The following is a 25,169-nucleotide window of genomic DNA, read 5'->3' as shown; positions in this document are numbered from 1 at the left end:
AGACATACCTCCCCAATTTTATCAGTATAGTCTAAAATAATGGGTATAACTGGTTTTCTTTGACTACATAATCATAATGTTTAAGGTGTTAAAAATATTCTCAATGCACCCCTCAGTATCTCCCAGTCCCAGTTTTGTTCTGAGTATTTCTATTTCTTGTGCTTTCAACTCATGAAATAATGATTAAATGATTCCTAGCCAAATTCTAGTGGCTAAAGGATGCCGGGGACAGAAAATATATCCTGAACAGCGTCATACTGAAGGAGACACCAGAGAAATATATGACGTTATAAGTCTTGTAGGTTTTTACGGCCGCCTTCCGGAAAACCTGAATTGCAGGACAATCCCACCAAATATATCGACTGCCTGTTCTTGCCACCTGACAATGGCAGCATAAATCCACTATTCCCTGATTAGTCTTATTTAATTTTTAACGGCCTGAGATATCAATGATATAATACTTTACAGTGATTTCCCTTCAGATTTGTGGAAACAATATATTCAGCTCATTTAGGAAAACCACTCTCTCCACTTTGTGGGGGAAAGGTTCTCTCTACATAGGTCTCATCCATCTTTCTATATCTCCAACTTTCTCCAATTTTTTCCTGGCCTTGTTGTCTTTTCTCATGAGTCCTGCCTTTTCAATAGCCTCAATTTGACAATCTTGGCTTCTTTCAGGGAGATTTCTGGCTTGATCTGCTCTAGGACCCATTTGTTTGTCTTCTGGAAGGTTATCGCATGGGGGCAAAACCGTCCCCCGATGTGTTCTAACGAGCACGAGTGCGGGCGCGCACGGAGCGTGATGGGAACCCGATGGGAACCAGAATGCTAGTTTACCGCACGGTGGAACGCCGCTGCTGCCGCTGGCGTTCCCATCGGGTTCCCGATGTGTTCCAGGAGGTGCCATTTCTGGGAACGCTTTTGAAACTGTTCCCAGAAATGGCGCCTCCTGGAACACATCGGGAACCCGATGGGAATGCCGGCGGCAGCGGTGGCGTTCCACCGTGCGGTAAACTAGCGTTCTGGTTCCCATCGGGTTCCCATCACGCTCCGTGCGCGCCTGCGCTCGTGCTCGTTAGAACACATCGGGGGACGGTTTTGCCCCCATGCGATAACCTTCCTGGTCATCCGTGGGATCCTCAGCACTCTTCTCTAGGGCTTGACCTCTTTCTTCTTCCAGTCCTCTTCAATGTCCAGCTTCACTGTCCAGCTGATGGGGATTTGGGGATAGGAACCTTCAAATAACCTGGACCTGAGCTGTTTCCATTTGAATTCACGTACCTTGGAAACAGCTTCCACATCTGCGGTGATGCTGGATCTGATTCACATTCAGTACAAACTTCAGAGGAGTCGTCTAAAGGGTCTAACATACTTTGGGGTTGGAGTTCAGGACCAAGAATCCTTGAAGTAAAGACAGCTCCCTGCTTTGGAGAGCCTGCCTCTGCATATGGTTTAACTGACAGCGTATTGGGGTTTTTATATGTGTCTCTGTGTGTCTTTCATTACCAATAAAATAAAAAATGAAAGCGCTTCTTCCTGTTACACATTTCCCCCTTCATTTTACAGGATTGTGCAATGCCTCTGTGGCTTTTCCCTCTTTGTCAGAGAACCGTGGAACATATCCTTTTAAGAGAAACCTCCCCTTCTGTTCTTTTTTCCCAATCTGCAAAACTCCCACTAATTCCCATCTCTTCTGTCTCTCAGGAGAGAATGTGGGAGTTTATTAGAAAAAGCTCTGCATTTAATGGCGCAGCCTCCGTTTTCACCCAGCTGAGCATCAAAGCATGAAGTGGCAGCAATTCAGTGCAACAGGACTCTTCTTGCACCCAAGATCTTTGTTGTTGTTGTTATGTGACAGCAAAACTTTTCCAAGAAAAGCCAGATGGACCCTGTGGTCTTAGCAGTCATTTTGTGTTTTGTTTTGTTTTTAATAAGCCATGAAATGACTTTGTTTTTATTTTTTACAAGATATAATATACAAAATAATAGCATTCAAAATAGCCACCAGACTTAAGTTTTTCCAATATACACATTTACAACTGACTTCCCATCTTCATCCAGTTTGTCTACACTTTTATCACGTAAATCTTATCATCTTCAAGTCAAATGCAATATTTTACTAATTCTTCTCTGTGTTAAACCACCGACTTAATTCGTTTTGATCACTCTGTCTTAATTCATACAAATAGCATCTTGATCAATTTAAATTTTCCTTCATACAGTTCAATAGTATTCAGGCCTGGTCCTGTTCTGCTTTATGTGCATTGAGTCTTTTTAATCTCGCAGTTAATATATCCTTATTATATCCCAATACTTTCCAAATCCAATCATTTACTGAAGGTGCTTGTTTTCCATTTCCCCCCCAAAATCAGCCTTGTAGCTGTAATCATATATAACAGTAATCTTAATGTATTTCTTCTATATCTCTTTCGGTACCGTACTTACTATATTTAATAAATATATTTCTAGTAACAAGTTAAAGCTTATTTTAAGAATCTCGCATATTACTCTGTGAATGTTTCTCCCAAAAGATTTAACAAAGGCACACATGAGACCAACAGTATGTTAGTTTGGTAAATTTGTGCTAATTTCACTGGAGTTGGGCACCAACGTTGTTCCATTTTAAGACCTGGCATCCGGTGAATTGTCATGTCCTCCTTCTAGCCGACTCCTAGCTTTCTAAGCAGTCATTTTGGAAGATCCGTATCATGTCCTGAGATGCTGCTGTGCAAAAGAGCTATTTTCCTTTCTGCAAGCTGTTTCTGTTGCAATGAGAGGGAGGCTATGGAAGGGAGGAACTCGCCTCCTCTTTGCCCGAATGGCCCTTTGTGTCTATTTGTGGGTGCATTTTGCCAATTAGCCGGTGGAATCTTAATTGACAAATGCATCACTCTCTGGTTTGCAAATTGCTTTGAATTTTTAACTTGACCTCTAAAGTGTTTGCTCCTGACCTCCAGGTTTTATATCACATGGGCATCTGAAAAACAGATCTTACTCTTAGTCCCTAAATATTAAATAGAGTAGGCCCATTGAAGTATGAGTTGACCCATTATTCAACAGCTGATTCAAGGAGCTTTTTCTAACAGAACTCAGTCCAAAGGCCTGACTTTCACAAGGAGGGCAGCCCAAAGATGGGGAGGTTAAAGACAAACCAACCTTGGACTGATCCTATACTGATCCTCTTTGCAATAGGCCCTAAATCTATTAAATCCCACTCTTCCTCGGTTTCAATTGGGAAAGAGCTGGTGGTTTCCCAATTCAACACTACGTTTTTAAGCTGAGCAAGGAACCACAACAAAATGGCAGGTACCGAATGGCAGCAATTGATGGATTGCAAATGCTTGGAGCATGGATATTAAATTGGCACCAGTCCTTCTCTGAGAGATGAAGAAGGATGCCCTGGCTTCATAGTGATCAGAGGTAAACAGCTCAGACTCTATCCATCTTCCTGGAGATATGGAGAGGGAAAAGGCTTCTTTCCGCAGAGACGCAAGGAAGACACAAACACCGCTGTCTTCGGAAAACAGGACCGAAGGAGGGATAGTTGCTTCTCCATTTGGTTTCATCATCATGCAAACTTTGACAGCCACTGAGAGCTTCAAGGCAACCACACAATCTGAGAGTTTAACAAACAAACAGAGCTGTTTATCTTGGTGGTAAGCCTTATTTATACATTGAGAAGTCAAGCTTGCAAATGTTGGAGGTTGCTGGATTTTTCTTAGGCCTCATAGGCGTCCAAAGGCATGAAGAGCGTTTTTAAAAACGGGTCCCTTTTCAGTAACTTTTAGAAGTACGTTTCAGTTCCTGAGGTTGTTCATTCTGGCATCTGTGGTTTCAATGGAAATCAGCGAGAGCAAAGGCATTCCTTGCAATGCTTCTCCTTTCCTCTCCGTCTTTTGTTTCCAAAACCATTCAGATATCAAGAGCTTTAGGATTCAAGGACATAGAAAGAAGGATCCTGTGAGTGAGACTTTTAAGAGAAGGATGTGGAGGGGGCAGAAAGAATTCTGCCATCACGCTCTGTAGCCAATATTGTTTTCTATGTGCATATAGAAAGCTGGAAGGTGTCCAGAGGAAGGGGACCAGGATGGTCAAAGGTCTGGGAATCTTATGAGGAATGGCTGAGGCAGTTGGGCATGTTTAGCTTGGAGACGAGAAGAAGGCCAGGGGATTCAGGAGTGCCCCTTCTCCGGACGCCTTTGCATGGGTTTTGATACCTGCCGTGGAGACTGGGCCGCTCTGGGAACGCAGCATCCATTGCTGGCCTCTGGGCATCGATCGCCTGGCACAGCCGGTGCCCTTGCTCAGTCTCTCGCTCGCGCAAAGACCCTGCTGTCAGGCTCCCAGAGCAGCTTGTCACAACATTGACCTGCCGCAGTGAATAGGATGCAAATTCTGTTTTGCATCAGCAAACTGTCCGCTGTGGAAAACCATCCATTTTTAGCAAACAGACGCAGCTCCAGAGAATGCCCCGGAATGAGAAGTGCATTTGTCATTATCAATGGCCAAAGTGGAGGAGTGTAGCCACTAAATAAACAGCCCTCCAGCCGTCATTGGATTGCAATTTCCAGCAGAGACTGCAGTGGGAACACATCCAAGACCAGCAACTCCTAGATAGTGTTTCTTTTCTTTCTGGTTTTATTTTAGAGATCCATACACATTTTGTTCATCCCAGAAGGTTTCTGGTACAATCAGAGACTTTTAGATCAGCTTCTCCATTTATTTTAACCCAGTATAAAAGTATCAAGAAGAGGAACAAGATCTGGGATTTTTAATGCAATCTGGATAATGCAACTAGCACACTTAAAACATTGTTGTTGTTGTTGCTGTTGTTGTTGTTGTGTGCCTTTCCATGGCACGTGTGTTCAGAGGCGGTTTTGCCTTCTTCTGAGGCTGAGAGAGTGTGACATTTGCCCAAGGGGGTTTCCATGGCTGAGCGGAGATTTGAACCACAGAGTCATTGTCCAATGCTCAGACCATTACCCAAGACTGGCTCTATTCCAATCATATCCATTTATTATTATTTTCATTTCCTACAGACATACCCAGAGAGCAATGCCACTCTCTTGGCCATCGTGGTCAGTCTATGGAAAGATCAATTCATTCCTGAAATTTTCCATTATTAATTCATTTTTGGAGGGAGAGGGTCCAAATGTTAACACCATTTCAGCCTCAGTTACCACTAGAACATACCCATGGTTTCAGTTGCCAAAGATTGACTCAACACTTATGGAAATCCCATTGATTCAATGGATTTACTCCATCTGATACTAAGAATAGGCCTCATGCTTTTATTTCCAGGTTTTTGAGCAATGGACAAGTGTGTGCAGTAAGTGTGCAGTTTGGCCATTGCATGTTTTGGGAGGGAGAAGGACTCTTTCCCAGCCAAAAGCAGTGAGAGACATGAAGGTCCAAGAGGGGCCGAGTTGCATCCCTTAAAATAGTGCTTAAAATAGAGGCACAGGATGAATCATTGGGGTTGGGGGAAGGGAAGCTGTCTTTAATATTCATAGCTTGCTACTTACGTGAGCCAAAAATATTTGCACTTTTATGCCCTGCATGAAATTGCAAAAGAGGGGATGGTTTCATGCCGGCTGCGGAGGTGATGAGTTGCAGAGGAACATTAACCCAGAGTTGTTAGCCACCATTTCCAAAGCTGACCTGAAAGGGGGCTGCTTTCTCCCTGGCTGCCTCTCTTCCCGAAAAATGTGCGCATTCCTCCATAGAGAGCTGAAAGGATCACCATTTGCCATAGAAGGGCTTATGTGGGTTTATGGAGGTGGCAGCTCTGCCGCCAGGAGAGGAAAGGGGACGGAACTTTGTCATTTTGAGCTTGAATAAGGAGTTGGCGATCACAGGTGAAAGTCATGGGCCACCTTGAAGGAGTCCTTGACCATTCAACTAAGGGCTACTTTTAATAGCAAAAGGCCTCAATCCGAACCCTGACCCCAGGAGATGATGACCATGGAGGCTCTTGATGGGGATAAGAGGAACAACATCATCCCTGGATTCTATAACGAGCTCTCTGTCTCTCTCTCTGTCTCTCTCTCATTCTTCCTCCAAACTACAAAGATTTCTTCCCCTCCGTTTCTTCTGGCCTGGGAAAGTAATAGAAGGACGTGCGATTTATCTGTGCAAGAGACACACTTTCTGTGCATAAAATATATTTCCTGTGTCTTGTATAAAAGAGCCTGTTTTCTGTGCAGAAGGCACATTTATACATAAAACCATGTTCGCCGCACAGAAAAAAAACATGTGTTTTTTCATTCAAACACTTGCTCACAGCAGCTTTGTGGCACGCAGCCTCTGTGTCTTCCAATGGGATTGCTTGAGAGTCAGGAAAGCCCCTTCTCAGCAAGGGAATGAAGCATGCTAGATAGGCTTTCTGCTCTATTCTGCTTTGGTCAGACCTGTCCTGGAGCAATCCTGTGTCCAGTTCTGGACATCACAAATCGCAAAGGAGACAGATGAGCTTCCAGAGAAGGGAGACCATGATGATCAAAGATCTGGAAACTGAGCCTTCCAAGGAAGGAGAAGAGAAGACTGAGAAGAGACATTAAACCGCTGTCTTGCAATCTCTGAAGGGATGTTATATAGAAGATGGAGGGAGCTTGTTTTCTGCTGCTCAAGAGTGCACTATGGATCACCTTTGAGAGTGGTGGATCTCTTAGTTTGGAGGTCTTTAGTTGGATGACCATCTCTTGGAAGCGCTTTTGCTGGGCATCCCTGCATGGCAGGGCTTTGAACCAATGGTCCTTGTGGTCCCTTCCAGCTGTATGGTTATATCCCTACTTCAATGCAATGGTTACTTCCAGCTAAAACCATCCCCTTGATGGCCTCTGGGATGGCCAACCTCTTGGTAAGCTCCATTGATCCCAATGGGTCTCCTGCAGTTGAGGCTAAGCATTGGGTCTAGGCCAGATGGGTCAAAGGCAGGATCCCAGTATCTGAATGTCTTGGTTGGTTGCAATGGTGGGTTTTGGGGGTGAGAAGGAAGAGAAACAGTGGGAGGAAAGGGGAGCACTCCTGACCCCCGTAAAGGAACGAGAGCCTCCGTCTTTTGCTGTCTGGATAGATCACAGCATCTCCTTTTTGCAACCTGAGTTGGCCATTGATTTAATGTGCATCTTTCTTTTCGAAAGCATTTTAATTCCCTGCTTGAAATTGGGGGGGGGGGGATTGGAAGTGGGAGGGAGAGAGGAATTTTTCTCTTCCATAAATCAGAGGCTGAATCTTTTAACATTTACAGTTTTAAATGAATTCCTGCCGAGAGTCTCTTAAGCCAGATTTATATCTGATTTTTGCATTGAACTGTGTCGTTATGTGGGCCTGAAAAAACTCGTACAAAATTAGGCGTAATGCGAAAACATGCTGAAAAGACAGTTCTTCAGAAATGCGGAGCATTATTATGTTTCGGGGATATTGGAAGGAAGAATATGCAAAAAGGAAAAGCAGGGAGGAGATGGAGGGGGAAAGAAGAGAACAATTACCACGGACATTTTCCTTTTAATGATCCTTGTACAATTCTTTGGCAGAAAGGTTTGCTGATGCCTGGTTATAGATAAAGGGAAATGGAGGAAGCCTTGATACGCTGAACCCAGGCCCCCAAAACGGGATCCGGACAAAGAGAGGAAGCGGAGCAACGCGAAACCCTCCTGCGTTCCCCAAGCGACACCAGCAGTCCTCCCTTGGAGATTGTGGGGCAGCCATCTTGCAAACGGGGCCCAGGTTTACAGGGATGTTTTTCCTTGGAACAGGAGGAAAATGCCATTATTCATTTCTAGGTTGAAAAACAGGCTCCCCAAAGTTGGGAAGAAGAAGAAGAAGAAGAAGAGTAATGGGCCAAGGAGAATTTTGTGCACTTTGGATGTCCTGAAATGTTGTGGAAGATTTATTTTGCAGAGAAAAACTTGTGGGTATTTTGGCATGAAAACCATGTTTTCTGTGCAAAAAATGGGTTTCTTCCCCAGGAAATCAGGATTCCCACACCGAAAACAAGGAGGTTTCTTCTGGGAAACCCTCCACATGTTTTCTCTGCAGTGTAGTTCCTTTGCAACACCCAACAAAGTCTGAATATGGGGAGAAGAGTATGATTCGTTTTCTCCCACAACAAGAAGGAAACGCCTAAAATTATTTATCTTTGCATGCAAGGAGGAAACAGTCAAGAATGTACATCGCTTTTCCTTACCTCCATGGGTCTCTCAACGTTTCTGGTATCATGAGCATCATGCCTGTTACTGGAGCAAATGGATATAAAAATGCCTGGGATCAAGGCATCTCAGTGAAGCTGCTCGCACATAGAGAATTTTTATTTAATTGTTTTTAATGTTCATTTATTTAATACGTTTTTATGCGGATGTGTGAAATCACATGTGGAACCTCTCTTCCCGTACTTCTTGGGGAGCGAGTGGCCTCCTTGAAAGTAGATTTCAGGCAAAATGGCTGCCACCAGAGCCTTGAATGGAAAGGGAGTCTGTGGAATAAGCTTTTGCTCTGGTCAAGCATGGAATTGGGGATCAGGGCCAGTGACTTTTTGCACCTGGATCCCCTTCCCTCACTTTGCTACATATAACCTTGGACCGCTGTCCATGGCAGTCTACAAAGCGCAATGCGCAATGGCAGTCTGCCTCTGCAGTCTTCAACTGAAGGCGGAGAGTCTTCAATGGGCAAAAATGCCCAACCACCTCCGGAGGGGAATTTGTCTAAGGCACCCATGGGATCTCAGTCGCGAATAAATTATGCATCCATTTGGACTGCATGCCTGCAAACCAAATCAGTGCGTTTCTTAACAGAATCACAATTCTCGCTATGGACAACCTTCCATAGCAAACATACTTTTTTCAATGTGTGTGTGCATGTGTGAACGTGCATGCACAATTTTTCACCCCTTAGTGTGCTGAAAATATAATAGCGCTCTCTCTTGCAAGCCAAGCTGATTATTTTGAACAACACACATAACATTGCTGAGCTGTAAATTAAAATTGTGAAATTAGCAACTAAAAAAAAGAGAAGATAATTACAAACCCCGGCGCAGTATCTTGATTTGACTAATTTGGAGTCGCTCGATTGTGTGATATCTTGCATGCAATTTTGGGGGACAGATGGCTGGTCGCAAGGTGGCTGCCTCCCCGCCTTCCCTTGGGAGCAGAAGGCGCTCCTTGCGGAGCCGAGGAAGGGCCTACCTGGCAATCCGTTGTTCCTTCTGCCTAACCAAGTGGCATTGGCGTCTGTGTTTTTCTCCTTCTTCTTTAAAGGCATTACATTCTCTTCTCTGGGATTCTAAGAGTGGAAGTGATTCTGCAGTTTCTTTGCCAAATCGCTTCAGCGACAGATTGTGAGCCGGTAATAACAGTGGATGGATTGCTCCCATCTCTCCAGCCATCTTCGTGTTCCCAGATACCAAGGATTCTTTGCAATGTGCTGTCCATGCGCCTGCATACATCAGGGCAGTGCAGAGCTTGGAAAAGTTACCTTTTTTTTCTGGCTGGTGCATTCTTGGAATAAGGCACCTCTCCTTTCCAAACTTTGGGTCTGGAATCCAAAGGCAATTTCTTGAAGGTCTGGCAGCTTTGAGGAGTTGTATTTTAAAAAGTAACTTTGTCAGTAGGGATGGGGGAGTCTCAGAAGGTAACCTTTCCAAGTTTTGGGTCATTTGTTGCAAGTTGTGCACCAATCCAGCCAAGAAGTCCTGCCAAGTTTTGCCTCTTCTCATCTTGGTATCCCACCACAGATTCAGATATCATACCCTCCAACATTGTCCCAATTTTTCAGAGACTGTCCTGATTAATCCTCTGTGTTCCCACATTTTTAGCTGTTTTAAAAAATGTCTCAGTTTCTCTCTTCTTCGCCAACGTTCTCTTTGGTCTTCAGCTGCTTTCATTTGCTGTAAACTGAGTGCAAAAGTTGTCTGCGCTCCATTAACTCAGCAGAGGAAGGAGTGAAATCTTTCCCTCGGCAAAAGCAAATTGTTGCAGCCTCTCCTAGCTTGTCTGTCCTTCCTCATCAATAACTTTTGGGAGTCTGGGAAGCCTATGTGTTCCTTCTCCCTTTGTAGGTCCTCCCATTCCTGCTTTGGAGAAACACCTGCATAGAGACCCTTTGTCATCATCACAACCATCATCCCCTTGGCCTCTCCTCCATAGCCAAGAGAGAAAGGGTCTTGTAACTCCTTTGGGCACCAAAAGTTGAGGAGGGGGGATTTCTGGAGCTCCGGAAAGGTCACCTGAGGCCTTGATGCGGGAAGCGTCTTCACAGCCAGATGACTTCCAAAGTGGCTAATCGGAGCCCCAGCTAGTCCTAAATGTCATTTTTCTAATGTCTAATTAAGGTATCAGTTTGAAGGCATCATGTTATTTTAATTGAAACCGGTAAGAGTAATCTGTTCAATTTTTTCCAGCTAAATTAGCGGTGCGGACCTTTTAGCAGATACTTAATAAGACTTGGTTATTAATGGAAATGTCCCACTGTGCGGAAGGCTCACTCCTCGTCCCGCAGTGCCAATGAAGGGAAGCGCAGAAGGAACCCGCAGGAAGTTCTGACTTTTCTCTGGAAAGCAGAGGGAAGCAGCTGCAATGGCCCTTGGAGGAGGTCTGAGATGGAACAGGGATATTGTTGGACTACAACATCTAGCATCCTGTCCCACTGGCTCTGCTGCTTATGGGGCTTGTGGGACTTGCAGTTCCACAACATCTGGAGGCCTTCATGGTTGCCATATCTGCTCAAGACTTCTGCAACGTTGAGGAACTCCTAACCTCCAGTTGTCTTGATTTTTCAGGAAGGGTCCCAATTTGTCATCCTGCTTTTAAAATGTCCCAGCTTCTCTCTCCTTTCCCCCTTTCTCTTCTGTTTACTTCAAACTGGGTTCAGAACGCAAAAGTCATTTGCACTCATTTAACTCAGCAATGGGGAGATGAGGGGCCAGAACCCCTTCCTTCCCTGGAGGCTCAGGCAAAAGCAAATAGCCGCAGCCTCTCCTAGCTTGCCTGTTCCTTCTCATTGGTCACTTTTGCCATCTTGACCTCGCTGTGATGTGGACTGGCCTCACATGTCCCCATTTTCATCTCTGGAATTTTCAACACAGAAGTATTATTTTCTGCACAAAAACCATGCATTTCCCCAGAAACCTGTTTTCTGTGCAGAAAATGCATGGTTTTTTTTGGTGGCAAAAGACCAGCATTTTCCAGGAAGACTAAGCCCTGAACTGCGAAGCTTCTTCTCCTTGATCATTCTTCTCCCCATTTGGGAAACCAATCTTTCTTCACCCTTTCAAAGAGTTCTAAATATTCTTTCTATCCCTAGACAGTGCACCTGGCTTGCTTTGTGTTTCCAAGGTAATGGTTGCGGTGTGCATGTGTATTTGCGTGTTGCCTTTGCCGCTTTGTGTCTCTCACTCTCTTATCTTATCGCTGTGGATTGGGTTGCCTTTCCTTGCTGCAGAGGGGACTCGAAATGAGTCAATTAGTGATGGTTTCAGATGCTGATAATAAAAATCCTGCTTTCATCTAATTAGGTAGGACATTATTCGGTGCATCCTTTCTCAATTAGAAAAAAAACCCTCACATTTTAAAATGTAGTTTTAATTTATTTGCGCCTTTCATTCAGCCACAACAACAAAGGAGATGGGGGAGAAATAATTACAAGGGGGGATGATTCGTGCGGCCGTCCACAGTCCAAGTCCAGCATTTGGGCTGCAATAGGATTTGTTGGTGGTCAAGGGAGGGAATCAAGAGCAGGACTAAGGGGGCAAAGGGGTTGCAGGGCTGAGGGTGCCTCTGCTGAGGAAGGAGGAATCTCTTAGCTTCTGACCCATGAAAGAGGCCTCTCCCAGTGCTAGCTCCTCCATAGGCTTGCCTGGGATCTGCAGGTAAATGTCAGACGAAGGTGCAGGTGCATGTCTGTGTGCATATATACATATATATACCCAGTCTCAGGCAGAAGAAACTGGGAGGCGGCAACATTGACCCAACAAACCTCATAAGCTGCGGTCACAGAGTGTGAAATCTGCAAGATTGTAGGGACTTGGGGGTTTGTAGTTTGGGGAGGATGTCCTTGGGACTCTATACAGAAATGCACTCAGTAGAGAATGTTAAGAATCCTATGAATCCTCCTTTACCCTCCTTCCCAAACTGCAAATCCCAGACCTCCATGATGGATGAAGCAGTGCCAAACTCGCATACCTTGCAAGTGCAAATGTATGCTAACAGTTTCATTTGCAGCTGACGTTCCACAATATCCTCAACCTGTTAGGGACTGCCCCAGTGAAAGGGCTTCACTTTTTCCTCCCTTGTCCCTGGCACAAACTGGGGGCCATACACACTGCCATATAACCCGGTTTCTACACCGGGTTAAAAGCAGGGTGTTCCTACAGGTGCTGGTTTAACACACTTGGATCAGGGCTTTGCCCATCCGATCTGGTTGGAAGGATCGAACCTCTCCTTGAAGTTGAAAAGAAGGACTGGGTCTCCAAAAGACCTGCCAGCCAACCACTGTGACTCTTTCTCCATCTCCAAGGGGGAAACAACTCACGATGGTGGTCTCCTTTAAGAGTTTCCCCTTCCCACTTTTTCCCATGGGTGGAGGGGAGAAGTGGACCTCCCAGAACCACTCACCAAAATCCATTCCAAAACCACTGAGGTTCTTTTTCAAGTGGTAAACATTTAAACAAAAACACACACAAAGAATGCCAAAATGGTGGTATGAGTTCAAATTTTCACCCAAGCCAAAAAGCGTATACCTGCCTAAACTGGCACTATCAAACTACTTTGTGGAGAACCTATTAAGGAAATGATATTCCACATCGCTCTTGGACTAGTGTGCAATAATGTCCAGTAAAACAACAGAATACTTCGTACAATTCCAAAATCCCTTTCTCCAAAATGCTTAGCTTGCTGGACATCTCGATCCTGAGCTTTCTGTCTTTCTCTCTGCCTTCTCTCCTTTTCCTTTCCTTTTTTTCCTGCTGCTACTTTGCATTGGTTCTTGGCTGCCGGTTTCCAAAATGACAAGGCGACCGTATTGGGGACGCTCTTCCTGCCAGCTTTGCGCTTTCTCCTCTTTTAATGCTTTGTCAGAAATTGAACTTGCCAAAGCAAAATAGCCTCCTGCAAACTTTGCAAAAGCTGGCTTGCCTTGAGAAAGCTACAGCGCTCTTAGCAGACATAAAAAACGGCCATGATTGATTGATGGAAACCCTGATGATGATGATGATGATGATGATGATGATGATGATGTTATTTGGGGATCGGTTGGATTTTGGGAAGGTTCTCCTGCATTCAAAGGTCCTGGCCTAATGTTAGGAATGAGGCTGGCAAGGCTGCAAGATTATGCAATGCTTAAATGAAATGAAGGAGCCATGCACCTGAAATGTGAGGCTGGATTCAGACAAAAAGGATTGCTCCCCAAAGCTGAATGGGGATGTTCTGTGAAAAGCATTCTGCTTTTCTGAGGCGGTTGCAAAGATCATGAAAAATAACTTTTGTCAGCTATCATAGCCACACAATACAGTCAGGATCTCTATTGCCATTCGGAGATGAAGGAACAAGATGAAAACATCTTTTAGATGAACTGCAAGGTCTCCTGTGCAAAAGGATCACATCTCATGCTAATATTGCTGCCCCAAAGAACATAGTGCAGATGGGGGAGACCCAGATCTTGGTGGCTTTCCTTGAGTTACCATGTCATTGGGGCAGTCAATCTACTCTGAATTTCAAAGGAGTTTTCTAAGGAGGTGAGACCATCCACCAAATGAAGGAGCTTTCCATGAGCCTTCAAACTAAAGAAATTGCCCAAGGTGCTGTCCAAGACTCTGCCATAAAGGAATGAAACTTTTTGATAAATCAGCTCCATCATCTGAGATTGCTGTTCCTTAGTGCAGATGCTGGCATGAAATTCACTGGAAATGAATGCAACCATCTTCCCCCTAAGTCTTCCTCTGTGGGGATTGGGGATTTCCAGTCCCTTTGCTGTCTTGGTCATCCTTCTCTGGATGCGGTCCAGCTTGACCATCTCCCTTTCCTGGTTCTCTGGGAGTGATGCTCCAGTCCGTGGGCATGAGGGCACTGCGCAGTGTGCAGCCGGCCGCTTTTATGTGCTGCAGCTGGCAAGGTTTATTTTGAGCTGCTGTTTACATACAGGAGGCCAGCTGCGTTGTTTTGGGGAGGAGAAGGTAGGCTCAAAAACCCAATAATTGCCCCCTTTGTTGTTTCAATGAATGCCTAAGAGGCCGCCCATGGTTAAGTGATTGCCATGTATGTGGAGAAAAGGCTCCAAGGGTGGCCCAACAGGCCAGAGATGGGGAGGCCAGGCATCTCCCTGTTTTGGCTTGTTACATTTTGGATAGACTGACCGATCCTGTTGGAGGCATGCAAGCTGACGCTGGCCTCTTGACCGTCACAGAGATGGAGGAGGACTGCCAAGGCATTTCAGAGGCAGCTGCCTATGAAGCGCATGTCTCTCTCGCCTGCCTATAAATGGCTTTCCTGGAGGGCAGGCAGGCAGCAGGCCTGGCAAAGGCAGAAGCAGAGAGATGGATGCAGGCAGAAGGGAAGGGAAGGGATATCTGGGCTGGAAGGCAGCATTTTACATTTGCATTTGCATTAAAAGAAGTAGTAGTTCAGGCTGCTGTGCTGTAGTAGTGCATTCCCTCTATCTATCTATCTATCTATCTATCTATCTATCTATCTATCTATCTATCTATCTATCATCTATCTATCTCTATCTATCTATCTATCTATCTATCTATCTATCTATCTATCTATCCCCTATCTTTCTCATGGTAGAGTGCAGCTCAAACCTATGTGATACAAAAGTTTAATAACCACAAAATAGACAGTTCCATGGAAAAGACTAAGCTAAAACAGTTTAATGCATTAAAACCTAGCAAAAGGGACATGAAAGCATAACAGGAACCTTTAAAAGACAGCTTCTGTTACAGTAAGGTAAGAGCTAAAGGCCTGCCCAAATGGAAAGGTCTTTGCCTGCCATAAGAAACAATGGAAAGGAGTCCCACAACAATCCCAGCATTACATAGCATTGAGTCTTGGCAGCTAAAGTGGTCTCGAACTAGATTGTTTCTGCAATGTGGATGCAGCCTGGGCCAACCGTGAGTTGCTTTGCTTCTTCCGGGTCTCTCTTTCCTCCTTTCCTCCAATGCATTTAAAAGAGATCTCCCGCTTCTGGTGGAAAGTAGGTTTCTTCCTTGGCAGAGGGAAGGCCTGGCTAATAATAATAATAATAATAATAATAATAATAATAATAATAATATCGGCTCCTGTTTATCACTTAATGGCTTGTGGTTGTTTCTCTTTGATGTGTTCAGACTAATCGTCTTAACAAATGTTAAGAAATGCAAAAAGAAAGAAACAGAAAACAAGAAAGAAAGGAAAGGAAACAGCAGCTCAGTTGACTAAAGTGCATTTGACCCAGTAAATGGGATGCTCTGGAGGAGGCGAACATCACAGGCCAAGATTTTTCAACATAAATGATCTAATTGCCTTTTATTGTGCTGCCGTTAGCCAATTAAATGGAGCCAATCTCCCTCCGCCTGGATGCCGGTGCTCACCAGAGGACGCCACCAGAGAAAGGCTCGGCTCATATCATGGCCTGCGCATGGAGTTGCGGTGAAAGACTGTGGGTCAAGGAAGAGGGATGGCCACTTGTGCACTGTCAAAAGAACCCATTTGCCCCACCCCCTTGTGCAGAAATAGGACAACTGGTCACCTAGAAAAGGTTCCCTAGGTGAAGACCATCCCAGGCCCTGAGATTTCTGGACCAAAGCCTGAGATTTCTAGGGATGGACCTTTCAGATGTCACAAGAGAGGAGTCCTGGAGGTGCTTCAAAAACGATGTCACAAAAAAGAAACTACAGAATGTCATTAAGCAAGCATACCTTAGCCATCAGCCACAGGTGCCAATGACCACGATCGCCATGCGCTCTCTCCCTCTTGTGCTTCTCCATGGAGAGGCCCAGCAGCATCATCAGTCAGCGCATGGCTGTGCAATGGCTCACCTGGAGAGGAGGCTTCATCCGGTGCCTACATTTTATTTGTCTGAAATGAGGGCAAAATGGCAGGTGCCTGACCCCGAGCGAATGCCGAAATGGGCCGGGTGGGAATGCCTGTGCCCGGGGCCTTGTGGACTCCTTCGCTTCCTTCGCTTAGTTCCTAATGGGAGCAGGGGACCAGGGGAGGCGATAGTGGAGGCGTCCTGCGTCACGCTGTGTTCAGTCACAGAGATACCTGTGCACATCTTTCAGCTGTCAGAACCCATCAGCCCTTGCTTGTGAGATGAAAGGATGCAATTTATCGCAACCTGTTGTGGGGCCATACTCTGCCTCTTTGCAAATCTCCCTGGGGGAAATTCTTGTTTCTACATAGAAATGCCACCCATTGAGTCTGTGGAGAGGGATGGGGATCTGTGCAAGACAGGAGTCGGGAAAGGCAGATTGCTGCTTGCAACTACAACTCATGGTCACTACGATGCTCCTCTGCAATGCTGCGACTCTTGCATCCTCTTTCTGTGTAGGAAAGCATGTAACCTTTTTTTGGGGGGGTGTGCAAAACCCACATTTTCCACAGAAGGTGTTTTATATTTTATGTGTCTTTTTCTGCACATAAGTATTCTCTGACCCACTGTAGGATGGTCAAATATGGGGAAGATTCTGTGCATAAACATTTGTCATCCTTTGCAGGAAGGAGAAAAGACCGGTAATTCTTCATCCTGGGATGTGAGGGCAAAATAATTGAGGATTTAAATCTCCGCCGGGCCTCTGGCGCCACGTAATAAGAAAGAGAAGAGGTTTCCATGTGGTCACTACAGCCAGTGTCTGTCCTCCTTTCCTTCCTTCCTTCCTTCCTTCCTTCCTTCCTTCCTTCCTTCCTTCCTTCCAAACGAAGGGCCTGGGAGGGGAGCCAAGGAGCCCCATTGTGCCGGAATGAGCTCCTCTGACCTTGGCAGAGGCATCCTGGCTTTTGTTTGCCATCTTGGGCACACTGCAAGTGACAAACGGGGAGATAGGAGAGGAGTGCAAACAATGCGCCCGCCTGGAAGGGACAATGGATGGGCCTTAATTGATTTTTCCCTTTTCTTCTTCCCCCTTTTTGTGGGAAGACATTGATTTGACCCTGTAAGACACACAGAGCCGATCATTAGGGGACTCGGATGTGCACCAAAAGGCGGTTTATTATCGCCGCACGCGGGGAGCCTTTTGTCTTTTAATTATTATTTTAATGACATCTTTGTTATCTCTGGCAGTGCAAGAATCTTTCTCTCCACGCTCCCCCCCTCCTCCCAGTTTCTCCCACCAAGAAGGCAAATGAAGAAGGCTTTGCACACAAGGGAGGGAAGGAGGGAGGCATGGATGGATGCAGCACTTTCCCCATTGAAAACACTGAAGGTGGCACAGATTAAAAGTTTGGGAATGGGGCCATTTGCATCTTTGGGGCATTTTGGCCACTGTGGCTTGTCTGCATTCAGTCCAAGGTTGCAGAAGTAGAGACGTTCAAGCAGCTCATGGTTGCATGCGTGGTTCTGGTTGCACATTTAGGTATGCCTTCAGCTGTGCAAAATTGCTATTCAGCACAAGGACTATGTGCCATATGGAGGTTCAATCTCAGCCAGTGTGGTTTTGAGGCTGAGAGAGTGTGAAACTCAACCAAAGCCACCCAGTGGGTTTCCTTGGCTGAGTGGGGATTCGAACCCGGGTCTTCAGGATTCCTTGTGCTTGGGCAGCACATCTCTGAGCCGGAGAGGAGGAAGGTTGACATTCCCAGGAGACAAACCGTTCAGATGGACGATTGGTGCTACAACTGGCATGCGCCTTATTTCATTTTTGCCTCCATTGTAGTCCAGGAAGATGTTTTCCTACCTCAAAAAAACCCCGAAGCATCATTCTTTCATGTTTAATAGCAGTCTGTTTATTTACACCAAAGAAGAAGAAGAAAAACATCCTAGTGCCACTTGCAGAAAGAAATCTGTTCCTAGCCACCCAGATCCCCAGAAACGGTGATAATTTGGGATTAGCCAAGTGAGTAAACAGCATGTAGGCGTTTGGAGGTAGAGTTGGCGTCTCTGTCTGGAGGCATTTCAAGCAGCCCTGATTCAACACAAGTGGGAGGAAGAAGGAACCCCAAAGAGACCCAGGCAGCCTCCATAAAGGCCAGATTTTGCACCAAGGCTTGGCGGGGCCATTAATCTTTCTAAGCCGTTCATTTCTCCATCCCTTCATCTCTCTCTCTCCATCTCTCCAGGCCTCCTAGTGTGTTCTTTTTTAATGTGGCAAAAAAGAACATAAATTTCTTTCTCATAACATTAATATCTCTTTATGGTAACCTCTTGGAGAGGGAGATCCCTTTATATAAGTTTGGGGTGTGTGTGTGTATATATATAGAGAGAAAGGCTGTAAATCGTCATGAAAAGTCCAATATAATCCAATTTTTCCAAAGTTCTGATGTAAACTAAACATATAAACACATATACCTAAATACATAAATATATAAATACATATATTAGCATCTAGAAAACCTCAAGGGCTAAATGAACGTCTTGATTTATTAGGGGTTTTTTTTTTTTTTGTAAATAAGGTACAATCTGAGAATTATACTGTTTGGACATTTGCTAAATGCCACTTTTTGCTCTAGGGTTAAATTTGACTTCTGGTCAGTTATCATGGTATTATTATCATAGTGTAGAGGATATTTTGGCCATTGCATTGTATAACGTCATGAAGCGTGTGTTGATATCTGATGACAGTGAAATACAGCCTGATTTAGTTTAGATATAGTAAAGTTGTATGTCTCTTTAAGAATGGTTGCACCAGGAAAGACTCACTTATATTTTGTTAGGAAGAGAATGTATATTAGCCCCAACAGCTGCAATAGGTAGTACTTACTGGTTTTGCTGTATGTAAAAAGGTTTAAGAGAAAAGTAAGCTTGTTGTATCAGTAAGGGATAAAGACAATTGTTTCCTTTTTATATACAAGGTTACTCTGTATTTAGTGTTGCTCATTTTGTGTATTTAGAATAATGGAAAAGCAAAACCCATCAATGGACAGGGAAAGGAGTGGGGCGTCCAGTCCATCCAACCCACCTTGCATCCCAATGTTGAAATCAGTAAATCAAATAAATACACCTGCTTTCTTTAGGTTCTGGTCAGGGAGGGATGGAGAAAGGTCAGGCACGCAAGTCCTAGGATTAGTAATGGAAGAGTTTCATGCCAGAAAGCAAGGCCACCCTCCATTCCCACAATCCTTCTTGGAAATCATCTCTTTCCAGCACCTTCGGGAACGGCTTTTGAGGATCCAAACAGTCGAATTTGGCCAGAAACCCAGTTTTTGGCTTTGGGTGGACTTTGTGTCCTTTGAGGCGTCCTCGGGTGTTTTGTTTTTCCAAGGGAAGGCCATTAAAGTTTGCAGAAGTGGATTCTGGGAGGGCTTCTTTTCCTGGGTAAACATGTTGCTCAGGAGTCATTAATATGACATTCACGCCGCTCTAATAAAGTACATAGCGCTGAGACCTGGCACCATAGAAATGCCCAGTGGATGTGAAGTATGAGCCTTAAAACCAAGACTATTGGAAACGAGATATTTTTGTGTCTCGTTTGGGAATAATATAATTGCATTTGGAGGCTCTAGCAGATGCCTGGGCCAGATGCTTGGGAGAAAAAGGGGAGAGGGTCTCACCAACCGCCTTCCCCCTCCTCACTTGGGTCTGAGACTCTACAGAAAAAAGCCTTTTTGGTGTTTTTCTTTTAAAAAAACACCTCTCTTTTCAAACCAACCTGGTTACATATTTCTGGCATCTCAGGTCCGAACGCTTCTGGGATGTCAGAGAAGATTGGAAGTCTCTTTTGAAGAGTTGGAGGTGTTTTAACTGGCCATAGACAGTTCTCTGCAAATTATGACAAACCCTCACTACAAGACAGGGACAGAAAGAATATACCCCACAACTCCTTGTTTTTCACACACAAATACATTGTTTTGGGAAACACAGCTTCATGCCGGTGCGTGCGAAAATACAATTTCTGCACAGGAACGATGCATAAGCTGAGCAATGTTCATCCTGCTGTGAAAAGGTACCCAAAAACGGTGCAGGGTTTGAAGACTACTCACAGTTCAAGACTTGTTTTGCACCATGTTGACAGGTGAGGTGGTGGTTTTTTAATTGTGTGTGTGTGTGTTCATAGACAACAGCATTTATTACATAAACAAAAGCACATTGTTACTTATGCATACATTTCTGTTACCTGACGTTGTCGGAGGTTGAATGCCCACCTCTCCATGGCTTTTTAGCTGTGGGGCCTGTGGGATGGACTGGGAGGAGTGGTGGAATTGTCTTCCAGTACTACTGGGCTTAAAGACTACAATTCCCAGCAGCCACAGCCAGTGTAGCCAATGATGAAGCATGCTTGGTGTATCATCCAGCAACGTCTGGATGGCTACGGGTTTCTTACTGTTCTGTAGCAATATAAAGTATGTCAGGTTATATAATAATAATAATAATAATAATAATAATAATAATAATAATAATATAATAGTAGTAGTAGTAGCAATACATTTAAAAATAGCCCTCTAACCATTTTCTTCTCTCCTTTTCCAGGAAATTGCTGCCTATCTAATAACATTTGAGAAACATGACGAGTGGCTAACAACCTCCCCGAAAACCAGGTAAGGCTCCCAAAAGAGGCTCCTCTTGTCCTTTTCTCTTTCTTCCTTCTGAAAATGTCCACTGATTAATTTTCCTCCTGATTTTCCTTGACTGGTTAAATCAATGCGTTGGTCAGAAAGCAAAGGCAAAAAGCAAGGCGGCATCAGGGGTGGAGGAAGAGCCACCAACCCAACCAAGTCATGCTTGATGGCGCGTGACGCCAAAATCTCATTAATTGACTTAATGAGTATTTTAGTGAATGAAATCAGATTGATTAAAACCAGTCCATCTGCAGGCTTGACAGGTGGAGGGCAGAGAGGGAAAAAAGGGGGCTGAACTCAATGGCTTAATGTTTAATTATTGCTCCGGATGGCTTTGGAGGGTTTGGCTGAGTGAAGGGGTGTTGTCGGCGCATTGCCGTCGCGCTCCCAGTTGTCACAAACCCTTTGGACCCAGATGGCAAAATGAAGAAAGCAGAAGAGAAGGGAAACGGGTTCTTCTAAACCGATATTACCTTCCAGTGCTGGCTTTCATTGCATTTCTTATTGAGAGGGGCAAAAGACACCCCTCCCCACGTTCTGCCGGAAGATTCAGCCCAGAAAGGCAGGCTGTCAACACTTGGAGTAATAATTATTGCACGGTCTCATAACTGCCATAACTGTTTAGCCTTCACTACTGTCTTTTTTTGTGGGGCGGGGGAGGCGTTTAAATCAAAACAGCCGCAAGTTGTAGGGAGTTGTGTTTCCTTGACTTGTTGTTGGCAAATTCCATAGGGTTAAGAAGGCATCTCCTACTGGCATTTCATTCCTCAAAGGTTCATGTTCTCCTCTTGGAAGCACTGCATGCATTGGTTTGCTTTTTGTGGCTGCAAAGATTACCTCTGTCAACAGCGACCTTGCTTCCAAATGACACATAAAACAGGTCCCTTGCTAGAAGAAAACAGGGATCCGCAGCCTCTTTGTTACCCTCCTGGCATCATTGCCCAGACTAGAAACCAATGCTTTCCGATTTGGTACCCTTTCAAGGACCACTACTTTGAGTCGCATTGTTTAAATCATGACTTTTGGGGGTGATGGGAATATCTCACCTTCCACTTCCTAGGGTTTATTCAGTAGGATAAAAGGAAGTTGTATCTCTTTTAACTGTATTTTGCTTTACTGTGGTAATCTACTTGGATTCCTAGAGATTAAGCAGAATAATAATAATAATAATAATAATAATAATAATAATAATTTGCTGGCCCTTGGTTCCAGGATATCAAAATCCATGGGCGTTCAAGTCCCATTAAATACGATGGCATAGTAGAATAGCGTCCCATATATAAAATGGTAAAATCAAGGTTTGGGGTTTTTTTGGAATGTGTATATTTTAAAAATATTTTCAAGCTCCAGATGCTCGAATCCATGGCTATAAAGGGCTGACTGTCTTTTCAAAAATGAGAAGAAAAACTGAAAATGTCCAAACGCTGCCACTAAATAATTTGAAATTGTAGTGTACATGGTCCTTTCGTTTCAACATGTGGTTTCTTCGCCGCTTCGGTCTTTGCACACCCATTCAGAATTGCATCATTCTATGTTTAATGGGTTGCACAAAACTGTAAGGGTACAACGTTGTTGCATCCTAAGGCTTGAATCCTATTGCTGATCCCATTGAATCAGTGGGGTGGACATTTATGTTGACTCCCCATCTGGTCTGCTCCATTTGGGATGGAAAGGTGGGATTGTGGACCTTGCCCTTGCCCTGGTTGGTTTCTATGCTGCCGCTTGTTGTGTCCTGAATAGGGCTCCTTGTTCCTCGCAGATGGAGCCAAATAGCCCTCCATGCCAACGGCGAAATACTGGTAAATACTGAACATAGATGCCTATGTGCCAACTACAGTGATCAAATATGCAGTATTTGGGCCGCCATCGCAGGCTCTGAGACGGCTTGGTGCCTATTCAAGTTTGGGGTTTGGAGCGCAGCTTTTTTGAGTAGGTTTCAGGGTACCAATTAATTCCAGCTCTAATTAATACACAGTGAATGAAGACTGGCTGAGATGAGTTCCAGCACTACTCACTCCTCAGGGAATAAGAAGGCATTGTTGCGGTTGTTTTTAAAAACCATTTCTCCAGGTTTTGGCCATTAAAAACGGAGAGGAGAGAAGCAACTATTTCTGATCACAGAGGTGAAGTCTCCTTTTTTGAAGTCAAACTTGGAAGCCTCCTTTGGGATTAGTATTTTAATTGCATTGTATTATTTTAATGATGTAATTCCGCTTTGATCCTTGGAAGAGGCGGGACATATAAATAATAGTAATAATAATAATAATAATAATAATAATTATTATTATTATTATTATTATTTGGGATTTGGGGCAGGGGAGCTGGGTGTTTTGCACAGAGCAGGAAAGGTGCTTTCCCAGCTGGGGAGAAGGCATGGAAGACCCAACTTTGGAGTCGCATCCATTCCTCCTTTCCTTCTGTGCCAAATGCACCCGGGTTCTTTCTTTTTTATGGTCTCTCTTGTTGCTTGGTTTGACATCAGGTTCCTCAGTAATTAATTTGGAGGGGAAGGAATTCTAGCAGGAGGCAAGATCAGTTATTGTCCATAACGGATGCGGGGCCTTGGGCCTCCCAGTGTTTCTTCGCAGCAGAAGGGAGGGTTGCAACAAGCAGGACCTTCCTGCTTTCCAAAGGACTCTCCATAGGACTCTGGGAAATAGATGTCTTCACGGTCCATTTGCTTCAAATGTGCTGGAGTTTTCTTTTTTTAAATATAGGCTTATAGCCCATATGGCTCATTGTGTTTCATAAGAAGGTTGCTAATGGGACAATGAAAGGGGATAAATTCCACGACAGTCTTTTTTTTGGTGGGGGGGGGGGGTTGTATGGGATTTGGTTGGGCCTGCAGTCAGTCATAGTTTGCTGCCTATAACCTTGGGACCATAGCATTTCCCATAACCTCAGCATTTTCCAGGCTGCATCCACACTGGAGAAATAACCCACTTTGGCACTGCTTTAACTGCCCTGGGTCAAGGCTGTGGAATTCTGGGAGTTGGAGTTTGTTGTGGGCCCAGAGCGGAGCAGAAGGAGGTGGTCCCCAGCTTTGAGGTCTGCCACTTTCTAACTCAGGGATGCCCAAACTTTGGTCCTCCGAGTGTTTTGGACTTCAGCTTCTGGAAGCCCCAGCCAGCTTGGCCAACGGTCAGGAGTTCTGGGAGCTGAAGTCCCAAAACATCTGGAGGACTAAAGTTTGGGAGCCACTTCTTCCTGGAGATGTCAAGAACTGAATCTTGACTCTTCTCTTTACAAAGCCAAGCCTTCCATCACAGAAGCTCTGGTACCTTTCCTTCTTGGCTTGGCCCCCTGTGTGTGTGTCTGTGTGTCTCTGTGTGTACACACACACACACACACACACACACACACACACAAAACTTTGAGGGATTCTTTATCCTGCTGAAGGCTATGCACAGAAATAGTGCCTTTTCTATTAATATTACAAAATCCCGCTCCTCTGTGTTTATACTTGAAAGTATAATGTCCCAGGAGAAGGAAAAGAAGAAAAGAGGCTTTGTGTGTGTGTATGTGTGCATGCAAATATTGTGTGAGGACCTCACATTACTTGTTTGAATTTGCTTTGGAATATATATATATATATATATGTATTGAAATTAATTGCTGCAGTTTATTGCTGAGTTCATACAAACAGGCCTCTTGGTATTAAGGAATTAATGGCATTGATCCTGCGCTGGACTGGAACATTTTCCCTCTCTTTCCTTCCTTCCTTCCTTCCTTCCTTTGGGCTGGTTTCTCCCCCTCTTCCTCTCCTGATACTAATTATGTTTAAGAAAAATTAATAAAAATGAATTGCGTGGCTTCGACAGTTCATAGAGTTTCTTAATCAAATGATGCATTGTGTGAACAAGAAAGGGTCCCTGTTCATACGCCTGCCGTAGGTCATAAAGATGTTATGTGTGTATGTGTGTGTTTTGTAAAAATGCCTTTGCAATTATTTAGCCCCCACACAAACACATTTGAGGCTGTTTACAATGGTATTAAAAATATAATCCATTAATGGTTATGAAAAATTAGCACAACGTTGGTTGATGGCAGGTCTACTTAGAGTAGGCTGGGGATTGCCTGATGTTGTTTAGTGACTTGTTGAAATATTGGTAGAGAAGTGGCATCCAGGGCTCCATCCACACTGGAGAAATAACCCACTTTGGCACTGCTTTTCAGCATCCTGGCTCAAGGCTATGGAATTCTGGGAGTTAGGAGTATGCTGTGGGGCCATCCTTCCTTAAGCTCTGCTCCGCTCTTGACCCACAACAAACTCCAACTCCCAGAATTCCATAGCCTTGAGCCAGGGAAGTTAAAGCAATGCCAAACCGGGTTATTTCTCCAGTGTGGATGCAGCCCGGGAGACCTTTCTGTGGAAACAGGGAGAAGGTGGTGGAGGGAATGGTCATCTCCCAAGGTCCTAATCCAGGGGTAGGCAACCTGCAGCCCGCGGGCCGGATGCGGCCCGGCAAGGCCTTGGGACTGGCCCCA

General features: G+C 44.6%; 1 protein-coding gene across 1 annotated transcript in view; it reads left to right on the top strand.

Annotated features, from left to right (window-relative positions):
• The window catches only part of LOC149307860 (calmodulin-binding transcription activator 1-like), a 344,276-nt gene that overhangs the window by 82,251 nt on the left and 236,856 nt on the right, over positions 1-25,169 (top strand). Inside the window, exon 3 of the mRNA XM_089534531.1 lies at positions 20,593-20,660. Coding sequence (XP_089390657.1) covers positions 20,593-20,660 — 68 coding nt within the window. The remainder of the gene's footprint in view (positions 1-20,592; positions 20,661-25,169) is intronic.

This window comes from Sceloporus occidentalis, unplaced genomic scaffold (assembly GCF_023333645.1).
Source record: "Sceloporus occidentalis isolate IW3139 unplaced genomic scaffold, rSceOcc1.0.p SCAF_8, whole genome shotgun sequence".
Lineage (NCBI taxonomy): Eukaryota > Metazoa > Chordata > Lepidosauria > Squamata > Phrynosomatidae > Sceloporus > Sceloporus occidentalis.
This window is presented reverse-complemented; position numbering and strand designations above follow the sequence as displayed.